This window comes from Erpetoichthys calabaricus, chromosome 12, assembly GCF_900747795.2.
Source record: "Erpetoichthys calabaricus chromosome 12, fErpCal1.3, whole genome shotgun sequence".
In the NCBI taxonomy this organism is placed as follows: domain Eukaryota; kingdom Metazoa; phylum Chordata; class Cladistia; order Polypteriformes; family Polypteridae; genus Erpetoichthys; species Erpetoichthys calabaricus.
Window position 1 is genome coordinate 151,011,392 of NC_041405.2, and position 25,856 is coordinate 151,037,247.

The 25,856-nt window shown below is 41.2% G+C and overlaps 1 protein-coding gene across 1 annotated transcript in view; it reads right to left on the bottom strand.

Moving 5' to 3' along the window:
• The window catches only part of LOC114661580 (cation channel sperm-associated auxiliary subunit delta-like), a 103,447-nt gene that overhangs the window by 49,231 nt on the left and 28,360 nt on the right, over positions 1-25,856 (bottom strand). The window contains exons 7-11 of the mRNA XM_028814712.2: positions 24,723-24,836; positions 23,640-23,723; positions 17,449-17,605; positions 11,892-11,954; positions 5,696-5,778 (exon numbers count right to left, since the gene is read on the bottom strand). Of these exons, the coding sequence (XP_028670545.2) occupies positions 5,696-5,778; positions 11,892-11,954; positions 17,449-17,605; positions 23,640-23,723; positions 24,723-24,836 (501 nt within the window). The remainder of the gene's footprint in view (positions 1-5,695; positions 5,779-11,891; positions 11,955-17,448; positions 17,606-23,639; positions 23,724-24,722; positions 24,837-25,856) is intronic.

The window sequence follows — 25,856 nt, forward strand, 5'->3', positions numbered from 1 at the left end:
CAGCTTTATTACCTGCCGAGTTAGTGTTCAAGTTTTGGTATTTTACCTTCTGAGCTTATGCTTAAGGGCTGAAGCTGATATTTTATTATTCACAATGATAAATGCATTTTAGTTATTTTACAGCAAAGAAAAAAAAAATATCTTCTTATATAATATGCTACCGAGGCTGTCCGTTTGTCTGTTCAGGATTTTAAATCACCTGTAGTTTGCAAACCGTTTGACCGATTGATCTGAAATTTGGTACACATATACTACGTGAGGGCGGCACGGTGGCGCAGTGGGTAGCGCTGCTGCCTCGCAGTTGGGAGACCTGAGGACCTGGGTTTGCTTCCCGGTCCTCCCTGCGTGGAGTTTGCATGTTCTCCCCGTGTCTGCGTGGGTTTCCTCCCACAGTCCAAAGACATGCTGGTTAGGTGGATTGGCGATTCTAAATTGGCCCTAGTGTGTGCTTAGTGGGTGTGTTTGTGTGTGTCCTGTGGTGGGTTGGCACGCTGCCCAGGATTGGTTCCTGCCTTGTGCCCTGGGATTGGCTCCAACAGACCCCCGTGACCCTGTGTTTGGATTCAGCGGGTTGGAAAATGGATGGATGGATGGATATACTACGTGATGCCTTCTATCCGCTTATGGGGTTATGATTGACCTCCAAGGTTATTCCTCTTTTTATTTTTATTTTATTTTATTGTAAAATCAACTCTTGGCAGTGGGCAGTAGGGCGGCCGTGCGGCGCATGTGTTCGGGCACCTTCTCATCCCTACCACCTTTGCCATCACTTCCCCTACCTCTTCATATCTTAAATCATTCATGAGGCAGATCCATCCATCCATCCATTTTCCAACCCGCTCAATCCGAACACAGGGTCACGGGGGGGGTCTGCTGGAGCCAATCCCAGCCAACACAGGGCGCAAGGCAGGGAACCAATCCCGGTCAGGGCGCCAACCCACCGCAGGACACACAAACACACACACACCAAGCACACACTAGGGCCAATTTAGAATCGCCAATCAGCCTAACCTGCATGTCTTTGGACTGTGGGAGGAAACCGGAGTACCCGGAGGAAACCCACATAGACACGGGGAGAACATGCAAACTCCACGCAGGGAGGACCTGGGAAGCGAACCTGGGTCTCATGAGGCAGATTGAAGACTTAAGTGCCAGCTTAAGTGAAAAAATTAAGGAAAATGTACTAAGTAATTGCAACACAAACACAGACTTAATCAGTTTTAACGCAAAAAGATGCCGATAAAAGAAGAGAAGCAGCGGGCCGCTAGGGTGGAGAAAAGAAGAGCTGCTCAGGAAGCAGCAAGCACATCACTCACAGGAAGTCCTCAGGGGTGTGTCTTATCACCACTACTGTTTACTCTGTACACAAGTGACCTGAGACAGAACAGTGACCACTGCTCCATTATCAAGTATGCGGATGACACCCTGATCATAGGACGCATATCTGGGGAGGATGAAAGCCATTATCTAAATCAGGTGGACTGGATGGCAAACTGGTGTAATAAAAACTTTCTCACTCTGAATGTAAAAAAGACCAAAGAAATGATATTTGATTTTAAGAGACAGAAATCTGTATGTTCACCTATGGTAGTTCTGGGAGAGGAGGTACAAATAGTGACTGAATATAAATACTTAGGAACTTACCTAGATAACAATCTTAACTGGAATACAAATACAAAAAAAATTATTCTCTAAATGTAACCAGCGCTTATTTCTCCTCCATAAACTCAAACTATTTAAAGTAGACAAGGACCTCATGCTGTCCTTCTATCGCAGTCTGATCCAGTCTGTGATCACTTTCAGTTTCATTGCCTGGTTTAATAGTCTGACAAACCAAAACTCAAAAAAAGCTCCAGCAGATTATGAAGTATGCAGCTAAAGTTATTGGGGCCGATGGAGATGATTTGACTGGTGTGTGTGTGTCAGAGGGCAATGCTAAAGAAACTGGAAATCATCTCAACTGATGACAGACTTCCATTACATGTAGAACTAAAGTTCAGTAAATCAGGAAGGGGAGTCGCTTTGAAAACCCACACAAATCGCTCCAGAAACTCCTTTCTTCCTAGTGCCATTCGACTTTTCAATAAGAAATATCGTAGATAATGATTAAGGTTTTGATTTATATCCTGTAACCTTTTTTTTTTTTTTTGGTGTAAATATGTATTATCTAACTGCCTTACGTTAACCTTTCTTGTTTCTATTTGTCTGTTTTATTTCATTCTGTGTGTTATTAGATGCAACTGAGAAGGCAAATTTCATTTTTTCTTGTGTAAACATCTCTATATATAATCTTCATTTGGATCTTGATCTTTGTTTGTCCGCGAATGAATTAGAAGAAGAAGCACTAGATGGCAGTAGAGAGACAGCTAAAACATAGGCATTGCATTAAGAATCTCCTCCAGGCTTATACTACTGAAGACTGTAGTACTCCAGTCACACCTCAAAACACAGACATTCAAACTAAACAAATTTTTGTGCTTTAAATTAACTAATCTCTATATATAATCTTCATTTGGATCTTGATCTTTGTTTGTCTGCGAATTCATGTTCCCCTGACACTGCCTTGGTTGTTACTTTTCTTTACAACACTGTTGATACCACTCTTTGTGTTTAGATCTGGCGTCGACACCGTGCTTTGTGTTTAGATCTGGCGTCGACACCTGCTTCGTTGTCGAGACTGTGGTTTTTTCTGTTTCTATCGACCGTCGTTGGCAGCACTTCGTCCAAATCGAATGTTCACCCGCTTCTTGGAGTCGGCAGTCAGAGTATATAAGTCGGACACACTTCTGTGATTTTCCATCAGTCGACGTTTGGAGTTCAAGAAAGAAGCATTGGTTCTTCCTTACTCTTTGGATTGCCACACAGCAACCTGCGAGATCGGAGAAAGGTTGAGAAGAGATTGTGAGAGGAAACGACAGCGTCATGAAAACGAGACGGACTATGAACGGAGAGAAGCAGAAATGCTCCTACACCACCACATAATTACTATTTGGACAGTGATTCCGAGTAGGCCATTCCTATCGAATCAATGTCCAAGGGTTTTGTTTTGTAATTTTGTTTCCCTTATAAAAAATCATAATGCTGTGCGACGAAGGGCCCAGTTCACGACTGGCAGCCGTGTTTAAACAGGGAGCCATTCACAGACAGCTTTAACACTCGTAACATAGTTGTACGCACATGGCTAGTCTCTATATATAATCTTCATTTGGATTTTGATCTTTGTTTGTCCGCGAATGAATTAGAAGAAGAAGCACTAGATGGCAGTAAAGAGACAGCTAAAACACAGGCATTGCATTAAGAATCTCCTCCAGGCTTATACTACTGAAGACTGTAGTACTCCAGTCACACCTCAAAACACAGACATTCAAACTAAACAAATTGTTGTGCTTTAAATTAACTAATCTTTATATATAATCTTCATTTGGATCTTGATCTTTGTTTGTCCGCGAATTCCACGCATGCGTAGACCACCTTCCAGTTTAGTACGTTGTTGTTACTCACGGATGTCAACAATATGCCAGAATAACGAAAGGGGTGGTGGACAGTGTTACGCTGGTTAGCTCCTGAGGCCTGGTTAGAGAATAAGATTGCCGAAGATAAAAGGTACGTGCCTACGTAACATATGAATGAAAGACAGTGGGTAAAATGAATGACAACGTAACAGCACGTTCCGGAAATTATTATTATTACGTTGTAGCCGGCGAGTGCTACGCATCTCACAGTTGTACCGTGGCTTGCTCACATGTCAGTGAAGTGATCCCTATTTTTGCTTTAAAGAGCCTGGATACCTATGTGTCCCCCTTTTATAACCATTGCTCCGTGTATATTGCCTTACTCTTTGGATTGCCACAAAGCAACCTGCGAGATTGGAGAAAGGTTGAGAAGAGATTGTGAGAGGAAACAACAGCGTCGTGAAAACGAGACGGGTTGTGAATGGAGAGAAGCAGAAATGCTCTTACACCACCACATAATTACTGTTCGGACAGTGATTCCGAGTAGGCCGTTCCTATCGAATCAATGTCCAAGGGTTTTGTTTTGTAATTTTGTTTCCCTTATAAAAAATCATAATGCTGTGCGACGAAGGGCCCAGTTCACGACTGGCAGCCGCGTTTAAACAGGGAGCCCTTCACAGACAACTTTAACACGTGCAACGTAGTTGGGCGCACATGGCTAGTGACTAAATAAAGAAACCTTAAACCTTAAACCTCTGAGCAAACGAATGGTAAACGTACAGAGAAAGAGGAGGAAAATTAGGAATGCTCAAGTCAAGTGTATTCACTGCACGTTATCATGCAGTGTGCCGTTACTGGTATATACATATTGTGAGATATGGCCGGCTATTTATCCCGGTCAATACCCCCAGGCTGTCAGATGGAGCCCTCCTTGCAGCATGAAGCTACCCCGAATGCCAGCAGGGAATTATGGACAAAAAGTGGACTTTTAATGCACAGCCCTGCTGGATACCATGGGGGCCGCCAGGAGTCGCTGCAGGGAGGCCCAGGGATTATTTGCACCATAACCTGGAAGTGCGTCTTAATCACAGCGACACAAGGAATGACGTGCTTCCGGGGTGAAGAAAAAGGATTTTTATCTGACCCGGAAGTGTCCCATGAAACGTGGACAGAGAAGGTGAGACACTTCCGGGTCAAGGACTATAAAAGGATTGTGGGAAATCCCAGACGTTGAGCTAAGTGTCTGGGAGTGGAGGATTGAGTATTGTTTATTTGATTATTGATTTATTGCGTATTGTGGAGAGGAAGGTGCTTTGTGCACTTTATTATTATAATAAATATTCATCTTTGGATTTTTACCTGGTGTCTAACGTCTGGTCTGAAGGTTCAAGGGGTCGACAGTACCTCTGTCACAATATTTATATGTCTCTATTATAATAAAAAATCTTGGGTCGAGACGTGATTTTCTCGGAGATACTTTAACGTCCCGTAAGACAAGGCAGTGAGACAAAAGCTGCTGTACAGGCATTTAAATGTTCGATATGTTGTGCGACATGCAGATCAAGCAGTGTGGCACATGTAGCAGCAGCAGTAAGCCAGCTGATCGAGCAAAGAGGAGGTAAAAAAAAAAGTATTTGTTTCCTATTGTATCACCGTTTAAGAGGGGGGTTTCGGAAGAGTGACCGCGTCTCCTTGGGGTGTGTTCAGCCCCCCTCGTCACAACGCGACAGGCAGAGACGCGAAGTGGCCGGGGGGTTGGCAAGCAAAGCGAGCAGGGGGTAAGCCCCCTAGCAGAGAAAAAGAAGAAGAAGAAAAAGAATTATTAAGAGTCAATAATGCAAGATTCAGAAAAATAATCCTAGAGTGGGAGCTGAGGAGCCCCCGTTTTTTGATTATACTGGGTGTGTTCTTTTTTAACATATTGAGAATGGTTTAATCTCGCATCTTCCTGAATATTGTCTAAGAAACCGCCGGGAACAACCTCTGGATCTGAGGGAGCGGAATAATAAATGAGTTGCCTGTTATGTGTCAGAGTGCAGAGTAATAATCCGCATTCGTCCACACCACCTGTTTTCAAAAGGGGTACATACAAATTCAAGGAAAGATTTAAAAGGAGCCCGATCTTCACAAATTAAGACAGGACAGACACATAGAGAGATGAAGCTGGAGGTCATTGCTGGTAGGAGGACTGGGATCACATCCTAGTGTCATGAAAGAGTAGACACAGTTCTTGGATGACTCACCTGAATAGTGTCAGGGTTCAGGCTGATGTGTCCATAGATGACCAACTTGTTACGCAGCAGGATTGCAATTTCACCAAAATCATCTGCAAAATTAACAGATAAAAATTCAGTACTTAAATTGTGAAATATCAGGCAGTCAGATGCAGACACATTCAACGTGGCTCTCTTTTGTAAATTTAAATCTGGGGTCAGAGAAGAAAACACACCCTTAAATTATGATTTTACATATTTGGTATCACACACGCAACTAAGGAGTATCGTCAGAGGTCTACAGAGGTACAGTGGCATTGAAGATTAGGGTGATGCAGGTATTGACTACGTTTTTCTGTAGACCGGAAGAAAACAAACAGTAACCTCACTTCTTCTTCATCCATCTAAGAGGACCAAAGTGTTCAGTATTTCAATTCAGTTCTTTTGAACTACCAGTTTCAGTGAATTGATTGTTTTGATTCGTTTACGTCATCAGCAGCATTTGATGAGTCCTTGTATCCTTTGATCACATCAAAAATATGTAATTTAATAATTCATACATTATTATATGAAATATATTGTATAATTAACTTGCTGATAATTCATATGATATCGTCCTGTTTCAGTGCACAAAGCATGACAACACGGTTCAAAACTCTCTGTATAAAAACTCTTGTCTGTCACGCAGCAACTCGTGAACTACTGCAGCTAGAACATTCATCTTGGTCTTAACCAAAAGCTTATGACCTGATATGTTCTAGAAATTACAAAATCAAATTATGTAGTGGCAATCTTGGCAAACTGACCCATGGTTATGTGTCTTTTATGGCAAAGTGCTCAAGAAGGTGACATGGCAGAAAGAAAATCACAGAAGCCGATTACACGACAAAGAACAGCATAATAGGAAGAAACACAAGGAAGTGCAGCGGCATCTGCTTAGTGTTAAATAAATCACAGAAGCAGATTACAAGCCAAAAAACAGTGTAATAGGAAGAAAGACAAAGAGGTGCAGTGGCATCCGCTTAGTGTTAAGCAAATCGCAGAAGCAGATTACACGACAAAGAACAGCATAATAGGAAGAAACACAAGGAAGTGCAGTGGCATCTGCTTAGTGTTAAATAAATCACAGAAGCAGATTACAAGCCAAAAAACAGTGTAATAGGAAGAAAGACAAAGAGGTGCAGTGACATCCGCTTAGTGTTAAGCAAATCGCAGAAGCAGATTACATGACAAGGAACAGTGTAATAGGAAGAAAGACAAAGAAATGCAGAAACATCTGCTTAGCGTCAAGCACATCACATAGTGATTAAGCAATGAAGAATGAGAAAGAATAAACAGACAGGATGCTAAATCACATTGACAAGCAAGAGGTAATCCTGAATACAGCCAGACATGTTCTGGAAATTCAAAACATTTTAGGTAGCAACAAGCTGGTGGGAAAAAAATTTACTGTAATAAAAGTGTGGTCTTCGCAAGCCCATCTATTGACAATCCCCCAAGACATGGTACATAAGTATTCACAATTCATAATCAAGTATAAGTATTGTGTTTATTGATAACTGAACATTGAACTACTAAACATAAAAAAGAATGGTGAAGTGACCTGTTGTTGTGTTTTCACTGCAATGTGATTGTAATATATTAAACTAGACAGAGAGCCCGTTTAGACAACGTAAGATGAAACGGGCACGAGTTTGTGTCAGCAGTGTATGAAGAACAAATGATAAGTAACGAAGAAGTTGTTTTGTAATGATTGTAGTCCACTTTACTCATTACTGTACAGGCTTGTACTGTTAGTTGATGAATTTTCCAGGCCTATAGTATAATATTGAATGATGAATGTTCCAGTACAATATGGAATAGTAATAAGTATAAGCACCACAAACTTGATATAGGTGTATTGAATGAATGCGTAATTGAATCAGAATGCGTAATTAGGCCTCGAGCTGTAGTCGAAATCGCCTTTCAGGCCTCTAGAGCTTTAATCGAAGTTGCCTTTCTCTTTGAATTTTTGCGGCCGTAAATCCGACGCTTGCCGCGACGTTGGGGTTGGATGTCGGTCTCGTAAGGTTTTTCGGGCAGCTGCGCAGAAGGCGACTGCGCATTCGGCTTCGGACGGACGTGAGTGAGTGAGTGAGTGAGTGAGGAGGCAGGTGAATTATGTATTAAGATTTTATATATTTCTTTACATTTATATAAAACAAAGTGATAACCACCATAATGGCAAAAAGGAAAAGAAGAATAGTGACATCTGTTGGGCGTCACTCAAATACCACTACTTAGCTAAATTACGCCAGCGATGTGATCAATATCAAGCTGTATTTTTCATTCTGAAAACAAAAGAATGTGTTGCCAAAAAAACAACAGTTCCACATTATGACTTCTAAACAGAAATAAGTAACTATTTAGAAAACATAACAAGTATCATCCATCCATCCCATCCATTATCCAACCAGCTGAATCCGAACACAGGGTCACGGGGGTCTGCTGCAGCCAATCCTGGCCAACACAGGGCACAAGGCAGGAACCAATCCCAGGCAGGGTGCCAACCCACCACAGTAACAAGTATCAAAAACCCTTTATTTTTAGCTTGTTTTTTATTTGCATTTCACTAGTCTCTCTATTATAATAAAAAAATCTTGGGAAGAGAGACAAGACATGACTTTCTCAGAGAGACACTTTCACGTCCCGTGAGACGAGACTTTGTTTCAAGAGATTTAACCACACCCGGGGCCGGAAATAAAACAAAGAGTAGATGACAGAGTAGAACGTTGTAAAGAAGTTAAAAACGTTGGCGCAGTACACATGCAGAGCAGGTTAGAGACAATGAAAGTACTAACATTTGAAAGCCTCAAAAAATAGATAGTAAAGATCACATTAGCACAAACAAATAGAAATTATTGCTTGGTGAAATAACGGAACAGCGAAAAGAGATTGAATATATTGCTCAGATTTAAACTTTAAATCAGAGACTTGTAGATCATCTGATTCATATTGCCATCAGGGAAAAGTAGTGTTTCTTCCCAATGAAGAGGAGTATCCACGAGAAATAAAAGTTTGCTGTTTGGTGAAAGTGAAATCCCGTGAGAAAAAATTTCAAGCCTCGCAAGACAAGACTTTATGCAAAGAGATTTGAAAAAGTCCTGCCCACATCTAAAACATTTATAACCACACACACAGTTCAATCATTTCTCATTTGTGTGAATGCTAATGTTAGTCAAATTTCTTGTAGAGAGAAATAAACAATATTTACTCATGGGCAGTTATACGTTTCATTGTCATGATGTAAATCCAAACACGGAATCAAAATTCAATGTGACATTGACGAAAAGGTAAAAGCGAAAAGGGATTGAATAAATGGACATGGGTGATATGACAGAAGTATGTAGATATTGTTTGGCTTTAAACTTTAAGTCGGAGACTTGTAGATCGTCTAATTCGTGTTGCCATCAGGGAAAAGTCGTGTTTCTTCCCAATGAAAAGGCCTATCCTCGAGATTTTAAAGTTTTGTTGTTTGGTGAAAGTGAAATTCACATACACGAGCAGCAGAGATGCAAAGTTCCTGGTGTGTAGCGCAGCCAGTGGGGCTGGCGAGCGAAGCCAGCACGGGGCAAAGCCCCCTAGTGCATAATTAAAATAAGATGAAATGTCAGAGAATTTTAAGTGAATGAGAATTATGCACTTCAATCCCAGATAAGCGATTCGTTAACAAATCAAACGAATGAGAATCGTACTCTTTGTTTTTGGGTAATGATTCATTCATAAATTAAAAGAATGAGAATTACACACCTCATTCTCGAGTAACGATTTTTTAAGGAATCAAATGAATGAGAATTGTATGCCTTGATTTTGGGCAATGGTTCATTCATGAATCAAACAAATAAGGATATTACACCTCATTCTCAGGTAATTTTATTTTTTTCTCCAGCTGTCTGGAGTTTTTTTGTTTTTTCTGTCCTCCCTGGCCATCGGACCTTACTCTTATTCTATGTTAATTAATGTTGTCTTATTTTAATTCTTATTTCTTTTTAATTCCTATTTTTCTTTTCTTCATTATGCAAAACACTTTGAGCTACATTTTTTGTATGAAAATGTGCTATATAAATAAATGTTGTTGTTGTTGTTGTAATGACTAATTTGTAACTCCAATAAATGAGAATTGTATGCCTCGCTTTTGAGTAATAATTTGTTTCTGAATCAAATGAATGAAAATAATAATGGAGCTCATTTCAGATAATGATTCATTCATGAATTAAATGACTGAGAATCATGAGAATTTTTCTCAGGTAATGATTCAGTTTAAACTTCAGTGAATGGCACAGGTCAATGCAATCAAATGAGCCAAAAAAGTGTGCATTAAAGTATTTTATAAAACAAATAATTGTTAGAAATTATTTTTATACATTTAAATTGTGCATTGAATGTATTGAGGGACATTAACATATCTCTCTATTATAATACAAAAATCTTGGGACAAGACAAGACTAATCCTGCGACAAGACGTGACTTATTGAAGAGACTTTTTGGAAAGATATCCCGTGAGACGGAGACTTTTACCATGAGATTCTTTCAAGTTACACCATAGTTAACACACTTAACCTGGACAGACCCGGAAGTGCTCCTTCTCTTTTTTCGGGTCAAACATCACCAGTCCTCAAATATCCCGGAAGTACTGTGGGCTTCCATCCTCGTGACTCCGAAGTACTTCCAGGTTATAGGAAAATAAGAGTCCCCAGGTCCTTTAGGAGCTCCCCCTGGCGGCACCCACGGCACCCAACAGGGCTGAGAAAATGGACTCCATGTCCTATGATGCCCTGCAGGAATCTGGGGTACATTTACCGTCCAGGAGAGCTGCTACCTAGCATCCTGGGGGAGACAGCAACCTGAAAAGGGTGTCCTTCTTCATTCCTCCCTTCCTGGGACGTCCCAACCGGATTGAGCTGCTGGCTGTTTATGACACACCATAATCATCACATTCAGGAAAAAAAAATATAAATGTGAAGAACCCACCTAGATGGTTCTAGAGAAAAATCAGCCTGAATTCTTAAGTAATATATCGTAACGGCACTGACAAGTTAAATCAGCTAGAGATGAGCCACCCAAGTATGAGCTGGCATTACATCACCAGTGGTAGGGGCACCTACTGTATATAAATGGCAAGCCTGCAAAGCCACACACTTTTTTTAAATTATTGTGGCAAAAAGGTGAGCAGTCCTTTTAAGGATACCGAGCCACCTCACAGAGCCATATAAAGCAGCACAGAATCCATTCATTATGGTCCTCGGCGCCTATGCCACATTGGTGTCAGAATTGGGATGAGAAGACTTACAGTCCGTCTTAGCAGAGCGCTGAGTGTCTCGGAAACCTAAACTGGATCTGCGTGGCTCTTTAGAGGAGTTGCTGGAGAGTCCTGAGGCTCAAACCCGTATAGGGGGGAATGACAGCTGAGAGACTGCTACCTCTGCAGCTCCATCACTGCTTCTCCATCTACTATGGCCCATTAGCCTGGTTGCATGGATGCCAGCGTAGCTTCAGGCTCATGGAGCTGGGGAAAGGTGTGGCAAATTAAGTTGCCACTGACCCCAAGTGAGCTGTGAGAGGCACGACCGGTGGTAAAAATTCACAGGCAAAGGATGAGGCAGATTGTCGAGGCAGCGGAGGGAGAGTCTCAAAGATGAGGTCGAGACCTGGAATGCGGTCTGCAGTGCCAGTTCAGTGAATAAAAACAGCCAAGAAACCAAAACATCTGCATCTCCACACAAGGAGGTTAGCCTGCTTACTTACAACTGACCAGCGTTGAATTCGCTCACAACCCCTGCTGATGTGCCCCCTCACCAGCCGTATGACTGAAGCGAGAGGGAGGAGTACACTGCTGTTTCAACACTGCACCAGTGTTTTGTTTGTGACCTGCCTGTGTCGGTCCCCAACTCTTTATATTGTCCCTATTGTCTCCTTGAACAGGACATACTGTAACTAAGAGTCGGCTAGTCTTCATCTGTCCTGAAATTAGATCAAATAACCTTAGATGGCAAAAACAGCAGACGTTACTATTCAAGAAAAAATAAGCCAACATGTAGAAGCCAACTATCAAAAGAAACCACTAACTCAAGTGATGGCCATCTTTCCACCAACATTTTCAGAGATGCCTCCTCCATTACTAACCCAAAACACTACTACTCCATTCATTTTAGAGAGAGACAAAAATACAAAATCTTTTTGGTCGTACTTGTGGCAAGTGTCTGAAGAGTTGTGCCGCTGGCCTGGAAATTAAGTTTCGTCAAAACTTGTCCTATTAAAAGAAAAAAAAAATCAGAGGAATCCATGAAATTTAAACGTGTTGTCCTAAAATATACCTCTATATACCAACACATTAAAAAAGCACTAGTTAAATTACAAATATTCTATCTACAGCTTAGTAAATGGATGAAACGTGCTGTACATTTAAAACATGAAGACATATTTGAACACATTGAGATATAATAATAATAGTATTAATAATAATTATTATTAATAAAATTTAATTTATAATGCACTTTTTTTAACCCAAAGTGTTATAAGGCATAACATAAAAAGTAGAATAAAAAATTAAATAAAATAAACAGTAAATAACAAAATGAAATGAAGAAAACAATATGTAACATACAGGTGCTGGTCATAAAATTAGAATATCATGACAAAGTTGATTTATTTCAGTAATTCCATTCAAAAAGTGAAACTTGTATATTAGATTCATTCATTACACACAGACTGATGAATTTCAAATGTTTATTTCTTTTAATGTTGATGATTATAACTGACAACTAATGAAAGTCCCAAATTCAGTATCTCGGAAAATTAGAATATCAATTAAGACCAATGCAAAAAAAGGATTTTTAGAAATGTTGGCCAACTGAAAGGTATGAACATGAAAAGTATGAGCAGGTACAGAACTCAATATTTACTTGGGGCTCCTTTGGCCTGGATTACTGCAGCAATGCGGCGTGGCATGGAGTCGATCAGTCTGTGGCACTGCTCAGGTATTATGAGAGCCCATGTTGCTCTGATAGTGGCCTTCAGCTCTTCTGAATTGTTGGGTCTGGCGTATTGCATCTTCCTCTTCACAATACCCCATAGATTTTCTATGGGGTTAAGGTCAGGCGAGTTTGCTGACCAATCAAGAACAGGGATACCATGGTCCTTAAACCAGGTACTGGTAGCTTTGGCACTGTGTGCAGGTGCCAGGTCCTGTTGGAAAATGAAATCTGCATCTCCATAAAGTTCGTCAGCAGCAGGAAGCATGAAGTGCTCTAAAACTTCCTGGTAGACGGCTGCGTTGACCTTGGACCTCAGAAAACACAGTGGACCAACACCAGCAGATGACATGGCACCCCAAACCATCACTGACTGTGGAAACTTTACACTGGACCTCACGCAATGTGGATTCTGTGCCTCTCCTCTCTTCCTGCAGACTCTGGGACCTTGATTTCCAAAGAAAATGCAAAATTTACTTTCATCAGAGAACATAACTTTGGACCACTCAGCAGCAGTCCAAAGGCGAGACGCTTCTGATGCTGTCTCTTGTTCAAGAGTGGCTTGACACAAGGAATGCGACAGCTGAAACCCATGTCTTGCATACGTCTGTGCGTGGTGGTTCTTGAAGCACTGACTCCAGCTGCAGTCCACTCTTTGTGAATCTCCCCCACATTTTTGAATGGGTTTTGTTTCACAATCCTCTCCAGGGTGCGGTTATCCCTATTGCTTGTACACTTTTTTCTACCACATCTTGTCCTTCCGTTCGCCTCTCTATTAATGTGCTTGGACACAGAGCTCTGTGAACAGCCAGCCTCTTTAGCAATGACCTTTTGTGTCTTGCCCTCCTTGTGCAAGGTGTCAATGGTCGTCTTTTGGACAACTGTCAAGTCAGCAGTCTTCCCCATGATTGTGTAGCCTATAGAACTAGACTGAGAGACCATTTAAAGGCTTTTGCAGGTGTTTGGAGTTAATTAGCTGATTAGAGTGTGGCAACAGGTGTCACAATATTCTAATTTTCCGAGATACTGAATTTGGGACTTTCATTAGTTGTCAGTTATAATCATCAACATTAAAAGAAATAAACATTTGAAATATATCAGTCTGTGTGTAATGAATGAATCTAATATACAAGTTTCACTTTTTGAATAGAATTACTGAAATAAATCAACTTTGTCATGATATTCTAATTTTATGACCAGCACCTGTACAGTAAAACATACAAGCAAGGTGGGATAATAAAACATGTAATAAAAGAAAGTTTGAAAACTTAAAAAGTAAAATGAAAGTAAGCTTAAAAGTTGTTAAAATCCTTAAAAGCTAAAGAGAATAAATGGGCCTTCAGTCATTCCTTAAAACAGTCAAATGTCGGGATATTTCTGATGGCTACTGGCAGGGCATCCCATAGCTGAGGAGCACATCAAGCAGAACCGCTCTCCTCCGTGGAACTAAATTTACATCTCTTTCTATTTATCGGGGTGGTGCAGTGGTAACGCTGCTGCCTCACAGTAAGGAGACCTGGGTTCACTTCCCGGGTCCTCCCTGCATAGAGTTTGCATGTTCTCCCCATGTCTGCGTGGGTTTCCTCCCACAGTCCAAACACATGCAGGTTAGGTGCACTGGCAATCCTAAATTGTACCTAGTGTGGGTTTGTGTGTGTGTGTGCCCTGTGGTGGACTGGAGTCCTGCTCGGGATTTATTCCTGCCTGTGTTGGCTGGGATTGGCTCCAGCAGACCCCCATGACCCTCTGTTAGGATATAGCGGGTTGGATAATGGATGGATATCTTTCTATCTATCTATTATATAGTGCCTTTCACATCTATCTATCTATCTATTATATAGTGCCTTTCATATCTATCTATCTATCTATCTATCTATCTATCTATCTATCTATCTATCTATCTATCTATCTATCTATCTATCTATCTATCTATCTATCTATCTATCTATCTATCCTAAACCATATTTCCTTACGATTTGTCCTAAGGGTGCTGAACAGTATAGGCCCCAGATCAGAACCCTAGGGAACACCATGGTGTACTGGGATGGAGTAAGATTTATTATTATCTATGACGACAAACTGTGAATGGCCTGATAAACCTGACTTAAACCAGTTAATCTCTGTACCAGATAGTCCAAGCCTCGCTCTCATATGTTCAATTAGCAGGTCATGGCAGACCATGTCAAAGGCAGCCCTGAGGTCAAGCAGCCCTAAGATCACGGATGTCTCTGAATTAACCAAAATAAGGACGTCATTCATAACTCTGACTAGAACAGTTTCAATGAAGCCAGACTGGAATGGGTCCAGTAAATTAGGAAGAGACAAACGGTTGTATGATTGGGCAGAGATAACACGTTCAAGTATTTTAGCAAGAAATAGGATGTTAGAGATGGGTCTACAGTTGGAGAGATCACAAATATCATGCTGTGGCTTGTTGTGGACTGATGTGATCGCAGAAGTATTTAGTTCGGAGGGAACGAGTCCAGTGGTCAGAAATGTATTGATAAACACCGTGATAAGGGGGCAAATAGGGAGCTTGAGTGGAAGGCGGGTAAGACATTTGACATTAAAACATTAGAACAGTCTGGACGAGAACAGGCCATTCAGCCCATCAAAGCTCCACGGAATTCTTCCAAAATAACATCAAGTCGAGCTCTAAATGTTCTTAAAGTCCTCCTGTCTACTACACTACTTGGTCACTTATTCTGTGTGTCTGTGGTTTTCTGTGTGAAAAAACTTCCTAATGATTGTGCAAAGATCCCCTTCACAAGTTTCCAACTGTGTCTCCATGTTCTTGATGACCTTATTTTAAAATAACCATCTCAATCCACTGGACTAATTCCCTTCATAATTTTAAACACTCTCAGTCAGGTCTCCTCTTATAAACTGTAAAGGCTCAGCTCTTTATCTCATCCCCTGTAGCTCCGAATCAGATTAGATGCTCTTCTCTGGACCTTTTCTAGCATTTGAATACACAATGGGTGGTCGGAAAATCAAGAGTACACCTTTTGAGAAGGATTTAGGAGTCATAGTGGACTCTAAGCTATCGACTTCCAGTCAGTGTTTAGAAGCCATTAAGAAGGCTAACAGAATGTCAGGTTATATAGCGCCTTGATGTGTGCAGTACAAGTCACAGATAGATAGATAGATAGATAGATAGATAGATAGATAGATAGATAGATAGATAGATAGATAGATAGATAGATAGATAGATAGATAGATAGATAGATAGATAGATAGATAGATAGATAGATAGATAGATAGATAGATAGATAGATACTTTATTAATCCCAATGGGAAATTCACATTCTCCAGCAGCAGCATACTGATACAATAAATAATATTAAATTAAAGATTGATAACAATGCAGGTATACAGACAGACAATAACTTTGTATAATGTTAACGTTTACCCCCCCGGGTGGATTTGAAGAGTCGCATAGTGTGATGGAGGAACGATCTCCTCAGTCTGTCAGTGGAGCAGGACGGTGACAGCAGTCTGTCGCTGAAGCTGCTCTTCTGTCTGGAGATGATCCTATTCAGTGGATGCAGTGGATTCTCCATAATTGATAGGAGCCTGCTGAGCGCCCGTAGCTCTGCCACAGATGTTAAACTGTCCAGCTCCATGCCAACAATAGAGCTTGCCTTCCTCACCAGTTTGTCCAGGCGTGAGGCGTCTTTCTTCTTAATGCTGCCTCCCCAGCACACCACCGCGTAGAAGAGGGCGCTCGCCACAACTGTCTGATAGAACATCTGCAGCATCTTATTGCAGATGTTGAAGGACACTAGCCTTCTAAGGAAGTATAGTCGGCTCTGTCCTTTCTTGCACAGAGCATCAGTATTGGCAGTCCAGTCTAATTTATCATCCAGCTGCACTCCCAGATATTTATAGGTCTGCACCATCTGCACACAGTCACCTCTGATAATCACGGGGTCTATGAGGGGTCCTGTTTGCAGTTTTGGTCCCCAGGCTACAAAAAGGACACAGCAGTGCTAGCAAATGTCCAGAGAAGAGCAACTAGGCAGAGTCCAGGGCTACAGGGGATGAGTTATGAGGAAAGATTAAAAGAGCTGTGCCTATGCAGTTTAAGCAAAAGAAGATTAAGAGGTGACATGATTGAAGTGTTTAAAATTATGAAGGGGAATTAATCCAGCGGATCAAGACTGTTATTTTAAAATGAGTTCATCAAGAATACAGGGACACAGTTGGAAACTTGTGAAGGGTAAATTTCGTACAAACATTAGGAAGTTTTTCTTTACACAAAGAACGACAGACACTTGGAATATGAGACCAAGTAGTGTGGTAGACAGTAAGACGCTGGGAATGTTTAAAACTCGACTTGATGTTTTTTTGGAAGAAATAAGTGGATAGGACTGGTGAGCTTTGTTGGGCTGAATGGCCTGTTCTCATCTAGAGTATTCTAATGTTCTAATATTCTAATGTCCAAGTCTTTTAGAGGTGAGTATAGTTTGGTGTAGCCAGGTTCAGACTTCACTCCAGTGCTACCAGAGTGTGTAACTTGACATCATCCAAGTATGAGCTCCTAAAAAGCCACCAGCCAGGCAGCACCACACTACTACTACTAAACCCTGATGGCGACAGCTCCATGGCAACAACAAACCGGGGACATGACCATGATTAAAGATTTGTTTGGTGGTGACAGCGACTTGGAGGCATGGCCAGGCAGCAATCAGCCATCGAAGGCGTCTTTGATGATGAGAATCGATACTGGCAGCATTGCATAACAAACCAAAAACAAGTAAGGGGTCTCACCATTATCTGTGGAGAAGTACAGAGTGTTTGGAGTCCACAACAGTAAATGTCCTTTCAATCCTTGCACCTGAGTCACTGTAACAGTGGTATCTTGTGGACTCAGGACAACCACTTGGGAGGTCACTTCAGTCTTTGTCATTATGTACTTCAGGTGTATCTGAGGAAAACAATACATAAGCAAAATTATACATTTACTACACATATGGCATACAGTCCCTGCTTGACCGATGTCCTCAGTCACAGCTTTGGTATGGCACAGATGTAGAACTCTCATTTACAACTCAGAGAACATTCTTGATTTCCTTACACTATATACAAAAATCAGAGCGCCCTCTAGCAGTCACAATATATAAAAAGTTTTACATCAGTGAAGAGATTCAGGCTCTGGTGAAGAAACCAAAGTCCTGACCTCAACTTCTTAGAAACGGTGCTACAGAGTGATATTTTCAGTCCATCGTCAGTAAAGAGAAGTGCTGGAAGAAGCCTACCAAGAAGTGTAAGAAAACACTAACTTCCTAACAGAATTTGGCTTCCTAACAAGAAGACAATTACTTCCCTCACCCACATAACTCTAAACATCAGCTGAGATGGGGACAGGGCTTCTACTACCTATGAGAAAAGTTTCCAAGACTGAGTGAAGCAAAAAAAAAAAAAACGGGGATTATCATTGGACCACAGATACGATAACTTCTTAAGGATGATCACATTCTCCGTGATGAGTTAAAGTCTGCATGGAACTCTTTTAAACACATTTGTCCATATACATTTCCTGTGAAACAAAAGAGCTGAAAGCTGCAAGAAATTTGGGAGAGGCTGCTGCCATCCTGTCACAAGTTGGGCTGCAGCATGTCTTTGGAAATTCACTTTCCTCACTCCCATTTGGACTTTATTCCTGAAAACTGTAGTGTAGTGCATGATGAGCATGGAGAACATTCCCACCAACAAGTCAGAGCAAGAACTGAAGTAGAGCAGTGCTTGAAGACTACTGTTGGACTGTGACAAGAGATGCTTCAGAAGTTGGCTACAAATGCCAAGAGAAGAAAAAGGAAATTTCTGGGCCTGACAAAGGACTTTGTTATGGTTGTGAAACTATTAACTTTTACCTAATTTTAGCAAAAATTCCATGTATACATACTATACATTTTACAGTTAGGTCCATAAATATTTGGACAGAGACAACTTTTTTCTAATTTTGGTTCTGTACTTTACCACAATGAATTTTAAATGAAACAACTCAGATGCAGTTGAAGTGCAGACTTTCAGCTTTAATTCAGTGGGGTGAACAAAACGATGGCATAAAAATGTGAGGCAACTAAAGCATTTTATTAACACAATCCCTTCATTTAAGGGGCTCAGAAGTAATTGGACAATTGACTCAAAGGCTATTTCATGGGCAGGTGTGAGCAAGTCCATCATTATGTCATTATCAATTAAGCAGATAAAAGGCCTGGAGTTGATTTGAGGTGTGGTGCTTGTATGTGGAAGATTTTGCTGTGAACAGACAACATGCGGTCAAAGGAGCTCTCCATGCAGGTGAAAGAAGCCATCCTTAAGCTGCGAAAACAGAAAAAACCCATCTGAGAAATTGCTACAATATTACGAGTGGCAAAATCTACAGTTTGGTACATCCTGAGAAAGAAAGCAAGCACTGGTGAACTCAGCAACGCAAAAAGACCTGGACGTCCACGGAAGACAACAGTGGTGGATGATCGCAGAATCATTTCCATGGTGAAGAGAAACCCCTTCACAACAGCCAACCAAGTGAACAACACTCTCCAGGGGGTCGGCGTATCGATATCCAAGTCTACCATAAAGAGAAGACTGCATGAAAGTAAATACAGAGGGTGCACTGCATGGTGCAAGCCACTCATAAGCCTCAAGAATAGAAAGGCTAGATTGGACTTTGCTAAAGAACATCTAAAAAAGCCAGCATAGTTCTGGAAAAACATTCTTTGGACAGATGAAACCAAGATCAACCTCTACCAGAATGATGGCAAGAAAAAAGTATGGAGAAGGCGTGGAACAGCTCATTATCCAAAGCATACCACATCATCTGTAAAACACGGTGGAGGCAGTGTGATGGCTTGGGCGTGCATGGCTGCCAGTGGCACTGGGACACTAGTGTTTATTGATGATGTGACACAGGACAGAAACAGCTGAATGAATTCTGAGGTGCTCAGAGACATACTGTCTGCTCAAATCCAACTAAATGCTGTCAAATTGATTCATGATACAGATGGACAATGAGCCAAAACATACAGCCAAAGCAACCCAGGAGTTTATTAAAGCAAAGAAGTGGAAAATTCTTGAATGGCCAAGTCAGTCACCTGATCTTAACCCAACTGAGCAGGCATTTCACTTGTTGAAGACTAAACTTCAGACAGAAAGGCCTACAAACAAACAGCAACTGAAAGCCGCTGCAGTAAAGGCCTGGCAGAGCATTAAAAAGGAGGAAACCCAACATCTGGTGATGTCCAGGAGTTCAAGACTTCAGGCTGTCATTGCCAGCAAAGGGTTTTCAACCAAGTATTAGAAAAATACATTTTATTTCCAGTTATTTAATTTGTCCAATTACTTTTGAGCTCCTGAAATGAAGGGATTGTGTTAAAAAAATGCTTTAGTTGCCTCACATTTTTATGTAATCGTTTTGTTCACCCCACTGAATTAAAGCTGAAAGTCTGTACTTCAACTGCATCTGAGTTGTTTCATTTAAAATTCATTGTGGTAATGTACAGAACCAAAATTAGAAAAAAGTTGTCTGTGTCCAAATATTTATGGACCTAACTGTATGTTTAACAGTTAGATAGACAGATGTGAAAGGTGCTATATAGCAGATAGATAAGTGAAAGGCAATCTGATATATTTAAATGGTTCTGCCTTGCATTAGCAGGTTCAAGATTTTAAGGTTTTTTTATTCAGCTGTGTTTGCACAAGAAAACATGAAATTTGCTTTCTCAGTTTCAACCAATTACAGTCAGAAATAAAATAAAACAACAAATAGAGATAAAAGAGGGTAAAACTTGCAGAGAACTTTTAAAAATATTTATGTCATTTGAAAATCCGAATCTATACTAACTACTTCTAGCTGGTTTGGTTGAATGTTTTTACCTAAAATCATTACATGATACATGAAATTACACACTTCTGGAATTTTTTTAATTATCTTTGATATTCCTTATTAAAAAGAACTTTGACAATGAGAAGAAATGAACGTCTGGGGCTATGTGTGTGGTTTCTTCAAAACAACTCCCCTCCCTGATTTACTGAAGTTAAGCTCTACCGACTAAAGGACTGAATGAAAAGTAATGAGACTGATATTTTGATTCAGAATCGGATGACTCCAAATGCTTGGAATATTCATTGAATATAAAGTATATTCCAAGTATAGTACAATGTTTCAAAAACGATTAAAAGACAAATATCAGAGAATCAGAGTTGGAGTCAGAGTTGGTGGTACCTTTAACACAAGGAGTTGGGAGTCAGAGTTAGAGTCAGTGTCGGTGGTACCACAAATTGAGGAGCTGGAGTCGGAGTTTGAATCACAGTTGGTGGTACCATAAACTGAGGAGTCAGAATCGGAGTTGGAGTCGGAGTTGGTGGTACCTTAAAATGAGGAGTTGGCAGTCAGAATTAGAGTCAGCGTCGGTGGTACCATAAATAGAGGAGTTGGAGTTGGAGTTTGAATCACAGTTGGTGGTACCATAAACTGAGGAGTCAGAGTTCGAGTCAGAGTCAGTGGTCCCATAAACTGAGGATTTGGAGTTAGAGTTAGGGTCAGAGTTGGTGGTACCTTAAAATGAGGAGTCAGAATTGGAGTTGGAGTCAGAGTTGGAGTTGGAGTCAGAGTTGGAGTTGGAGTTGGAGTCAGAGTTGGTGGTACCTTAAAATGAGGAGTTGGGAGTCAGAATTAGAGTCAGCGTCGGTGGTAACATAAATCGAGGAGTTGGAGTTGGAGTTTGAATCACAGTTGGTGGTACCATAAACTGAGGAGTCAGAGTTCGAGTCAGAGTCAGTGGTCCCATAAACTGAGGATTTGGAGTTGGAGTTAGGGTCAGAGTTGGTGGTACCTTAAAATGAGGAGTCAGAATCGGAGTTGGAGTCAGAGTTAGAGTCAGCGTCGGTGGTACCATAAATCGAGGAGCTGGAGTTAGGGTCAGAGTTGGTGGTACCTTAAAATGAGGAGTCAGAATTGGAGTTGGAGTCAGAGTTGGAGTTGGAGTCAGAGTTGGAGTTGGAGTCAGAGTTGGTGGTACCTTAAAATGAGGAGTTGGGAGTCAGAATTAGAGTCAGCGTCGGTGGTACCATAAATCGAGGAGTTGGAGTTTGAATCACAGTTGGTGGTACCATAAACTGAGGAGTCAGAGTTCGAGTCAGAGTCAGTGGTCCCATAAACTGAGGATTTGGAGTTGGAGTTAGGGTCAGAGTTGGTGGTACCTTAAAATGAGGAGTCAGAATCGGAGTTGGAGTCAGAGTTGGAGTTGGAGTCAGAGTTGGAGTTGGAGTCAGAGTTGGTGGTACCTTAAAATGAGGAGTTGGGAGTCAGAATTAGAGTCAGCGTTGGTGGTACCATAAATCGAGGAGTTGGAGTTGGAGTTTGAATCACAGTTGGTGGTACCATAAACTGAGGAGTCAGAGTTCGAGTCAGAGTCAATGGTCCCATAAACTGAGGATTTGGAGTTGGAGTTAGGGTCAGAGTTGGTGGTACCTTAAAATGAGGAGTCAGAATCGGAGTTGGAGTCAGAGTTAGAGTCAGCGTCGGTGGTACCATAAATCGAGGAGCTGGAGTTAGGGTCAGAGTTGGTGGTACCTTAAAATGAGGAGTCAGAATTGGAGTTGGAGTCAGAGTTGGAGTTGGAGTCAGAGTTGGAGTTGGAGTCAGAGTTGGAGTTGGAGTCAGAGTTGGTGGTACCTTAAAATGAGGAGTTGGGAGTCAGAATTAGAGTCAGCGTCGGTGGTACCATAAATCGAGGAGTTGGAGTTTGAATCACAGTTGGTGGTACCATAAACTGAGGAGTCAGAGTTCGAGTCAGAGTCAGTGGTCCCATAAACTGAGGATTTGGAGTTGGAGTTAGGGTCTGAGTTGGTGGTACCTTAAAATGAGGAGTCAGAATCGGAGTTGGAGTCAGAGTTAGAGTCAGAGTTGGTGGTACCATAAATTGAGGAGTTGGAGGTTGTAGGTCACCTTGGATAAAGGCATCAAACAAATAAATAAATGTAGATGTAAACATTCATACTCTTCAGTTTCTGAATCAGTTGGTGAGGCTGGAGTGTTGAATGCTGAAGAAAAATCCAGAAATTGTTCTCTGACATAAGAAACAAGGCTAATCAAGAAAAGTGCAGACTAAACAGCAGAGCATCTACTACACTTCAGTTTGCACAGTAAGCAATGTGGTGTTCATCTTGAAAGGACTTTGTCATTAAAATATTTTCACCGAGTATTCAAGGTAATGGAGGTGAGTGCCACTGGCCTGTAGTCATTCAGAGGCAAAGTATGGTAATATGTTGTCTTTATTGCCCAAATCCCTGCCATCCGCCCTCTTCTCCTGCATATAACAAACCAAATATTCCAACTGAAATACTATGAAATTACGCTGGACACATTTTCAATTGATCAATTGTGGCAGGTGACTGGGGGCCAGATCCATCTGGGATGCCTGGAAGGACCGGGAGGCGGATGGTACATCCCCCAGGCCACGAGGGGGCAACCGCCCTGGATAGTGTGGGGACCACGGGGACGGAGCGTGGAGGCTCAAACCCGTTGGGGCCCGTGGCCACCTCCAGGGGGCGCCCCGAGCCTTATAGAGCCTGAGACTTCTGCACTTCCGCCACACCTGGGAAGGTGTATGGAAGACCTTCCAGGGACGCACGGAGTGCTTCTGTGTGCTCATGCGGCACTTCCGCCACACCAGAAAGTGCTGCCGGAAGGACATCAACGAGCACCTGGAGCACATCCGGGTGATTATAAAAGGGGCCAACTTCCTACAGCCGGGTGCTGGAGGAAGACGAAGCTCCAGCGCAGGGAAGAAAGACATTGAAAGGCCCATGATTTGGGGTGCTTGGTGCGGGAGTACTGTGTGCTGTGCGGGACTGTGTGTTTGGACTTGTAAATAAATGTGTGTTTTTATAATAGTGCCAGGTGTCTGTCTGATGGTGTTCGGGCTAGCTCTCACACAATGAATGATTCTGCTTACCTTGTTTCCATCTTTCAGCACAAGTGCAATGGCCGATATTGTTGGGAGGTTGATGAATCCTTCAACAATGTGACTGGAGATAGTCTTTTTGAAAGAGAAATCCCAAAACAGCGTGTTATTGACATTTTGGTACTTGATCTTATAATCTAACGTATACATTTACATCACATTTTAACAATAATGCAGTAAAAGACAAAACAATGTAACACTGTGTTTACTCAATGACTATACGGGATGAATGTAAACCTTATTTGTTTGTTTAACTGTTTTTGGTTACTTCTGCTGTTTTGGAATTATTAGTTTTCATGTAATATCCAGCCATTATCCAACACGCTGAATCCGAACACAGGGTCACGGGGGTCTGCTGGAGCCAATCCCAGCCAACACAGGGCACAAGGCAGGAACCAATCCCGGGCAGGGTGCCAACCCACCGCAGTTCATGTAATATATTAGGCATATTTATTTTTTTAGCATTTCTGTATTGTATATTTATGCTGTCCACACACAGTGACACACACAGAATGTTTGGGACAAAAGACACGTGTTTCATTGATCGCTCCCCCACTCCACAGTTTAAAGTGACAAATCAGACAATTCAGATGTAATTAAAGTGCACATTGCAGACTTTCATTTAAGGGGATTATCAGTTACACCATGTAGTGATGACCACAGCTCTTGTCCTCATGTTGATCAATGGCAACTACAAACTCCAATGGGTAGAAGCAAGCCGAGGTATCTTATGGAGCCATGAAACCCACCTGAGGAATCACAAACACCTGTGACGCCAATTGTTTTAAATATTATGGTGCAATGAAATGGGGGGACCGCGTTGAAATAGTGTTATGTGACCGAAATGACTGCAAATCCCCTTAAATGAAAGTTTGCAATGTGCACTTTAAACACGAAGTCTGAATTGTATGATTTGTAATTTTAAACTGTGCAGCAGAGGGGGAAATCAAAGAAAAATGGGTCTTTGTCCTAAACATTATGAAGGCCTCTGTATGTCACATTCCTTAGAAGTAACCGACTGATAGACATCCTTGCTGTAAAGTGATCACACATCTGGTGAATTTTATATCTTACCGTGAAATTCATCTGAAGTCTCCTAAATGCAAAACCGCCATTGAAGGATATCCACAATCTCCTCTGATCCAAAGTAACCCCGTTCTCATAAGTCAGAACAATGGAGCTGACATCCTGTTAAGAAAGCAGACAGCAGCTCTAATAAGAAGACAAAGTACATGTGATCCTTAGGTGGGTGATTCTCGGTATGCAAAAAAGCATGGGGATAATGGCGCTACGTGTTACGATAAAGGTGTTATATTTAAGTTCAAATGCATTATCTTGTGTACACCACACAATGACATTCATACTTGGATGTCCCCAACAAGTCAATGCTACAGCGAGGCCTCACCCCCATCTTTGTCTTCCTTTGCCTCTTTCCCTGGAGCCCTTACTATTGTCCTGTTTAAGTGTGTGCGCCTTTCACACCCCCCCCCCCCCCACTTAATATTGTCTAATAAACTACTGAGGACCTTCAGCCAACAATTCAGCAGATGTGTGTGAAGAAACACAATTGGGGTTCCTTCAGAGCAACGGCAATACACCTGTATAGCGCCTTTCTGGGACTGGGACTAGAACTGTGAAGTTTTTCCTCCTTTTTAAGTTTTCTTTCCTTTTAGTCATTCTGGAGTAAATGTATTTATTTCTTAATTTATTTATTATTGTATTTATGAGCTTCAATAAAAAGCCATATTTCCCAGGGGACAAATACAGTTATTATTATATAGTGCCTTTCATATCTATCTATCTATCTATCTATCTATCTATCTATCTATCTATCTATCTATCTATCTATCTATCTATCTATCTATCTATCTATCTATCTATCTATCTATCTATCTATCTTAGATTAGTACAAAGAAGTACTTTTAACAGTACACTAACTAAGAATTTAGCATTTAACCTAAATCTGCAGCCTAATGACAGCAACTAAAATTTAGGAAAAAAAAGAGGATAGCTATTGTATAACAAAACTGAGTCGGTCTTCTTTCTAATCTGTTTGTAATTCAGTTTGTTGACAGAGGTCTGATGCGAACCAATAATTTTACTAACTTTTACATGTTGTTAGGATGGTTTATATTCTTAATACTAAGATTGGCAAACCAACAAATACAAGCAAATGTAACAATCCACCTTAATAAAAGGATAATCTCT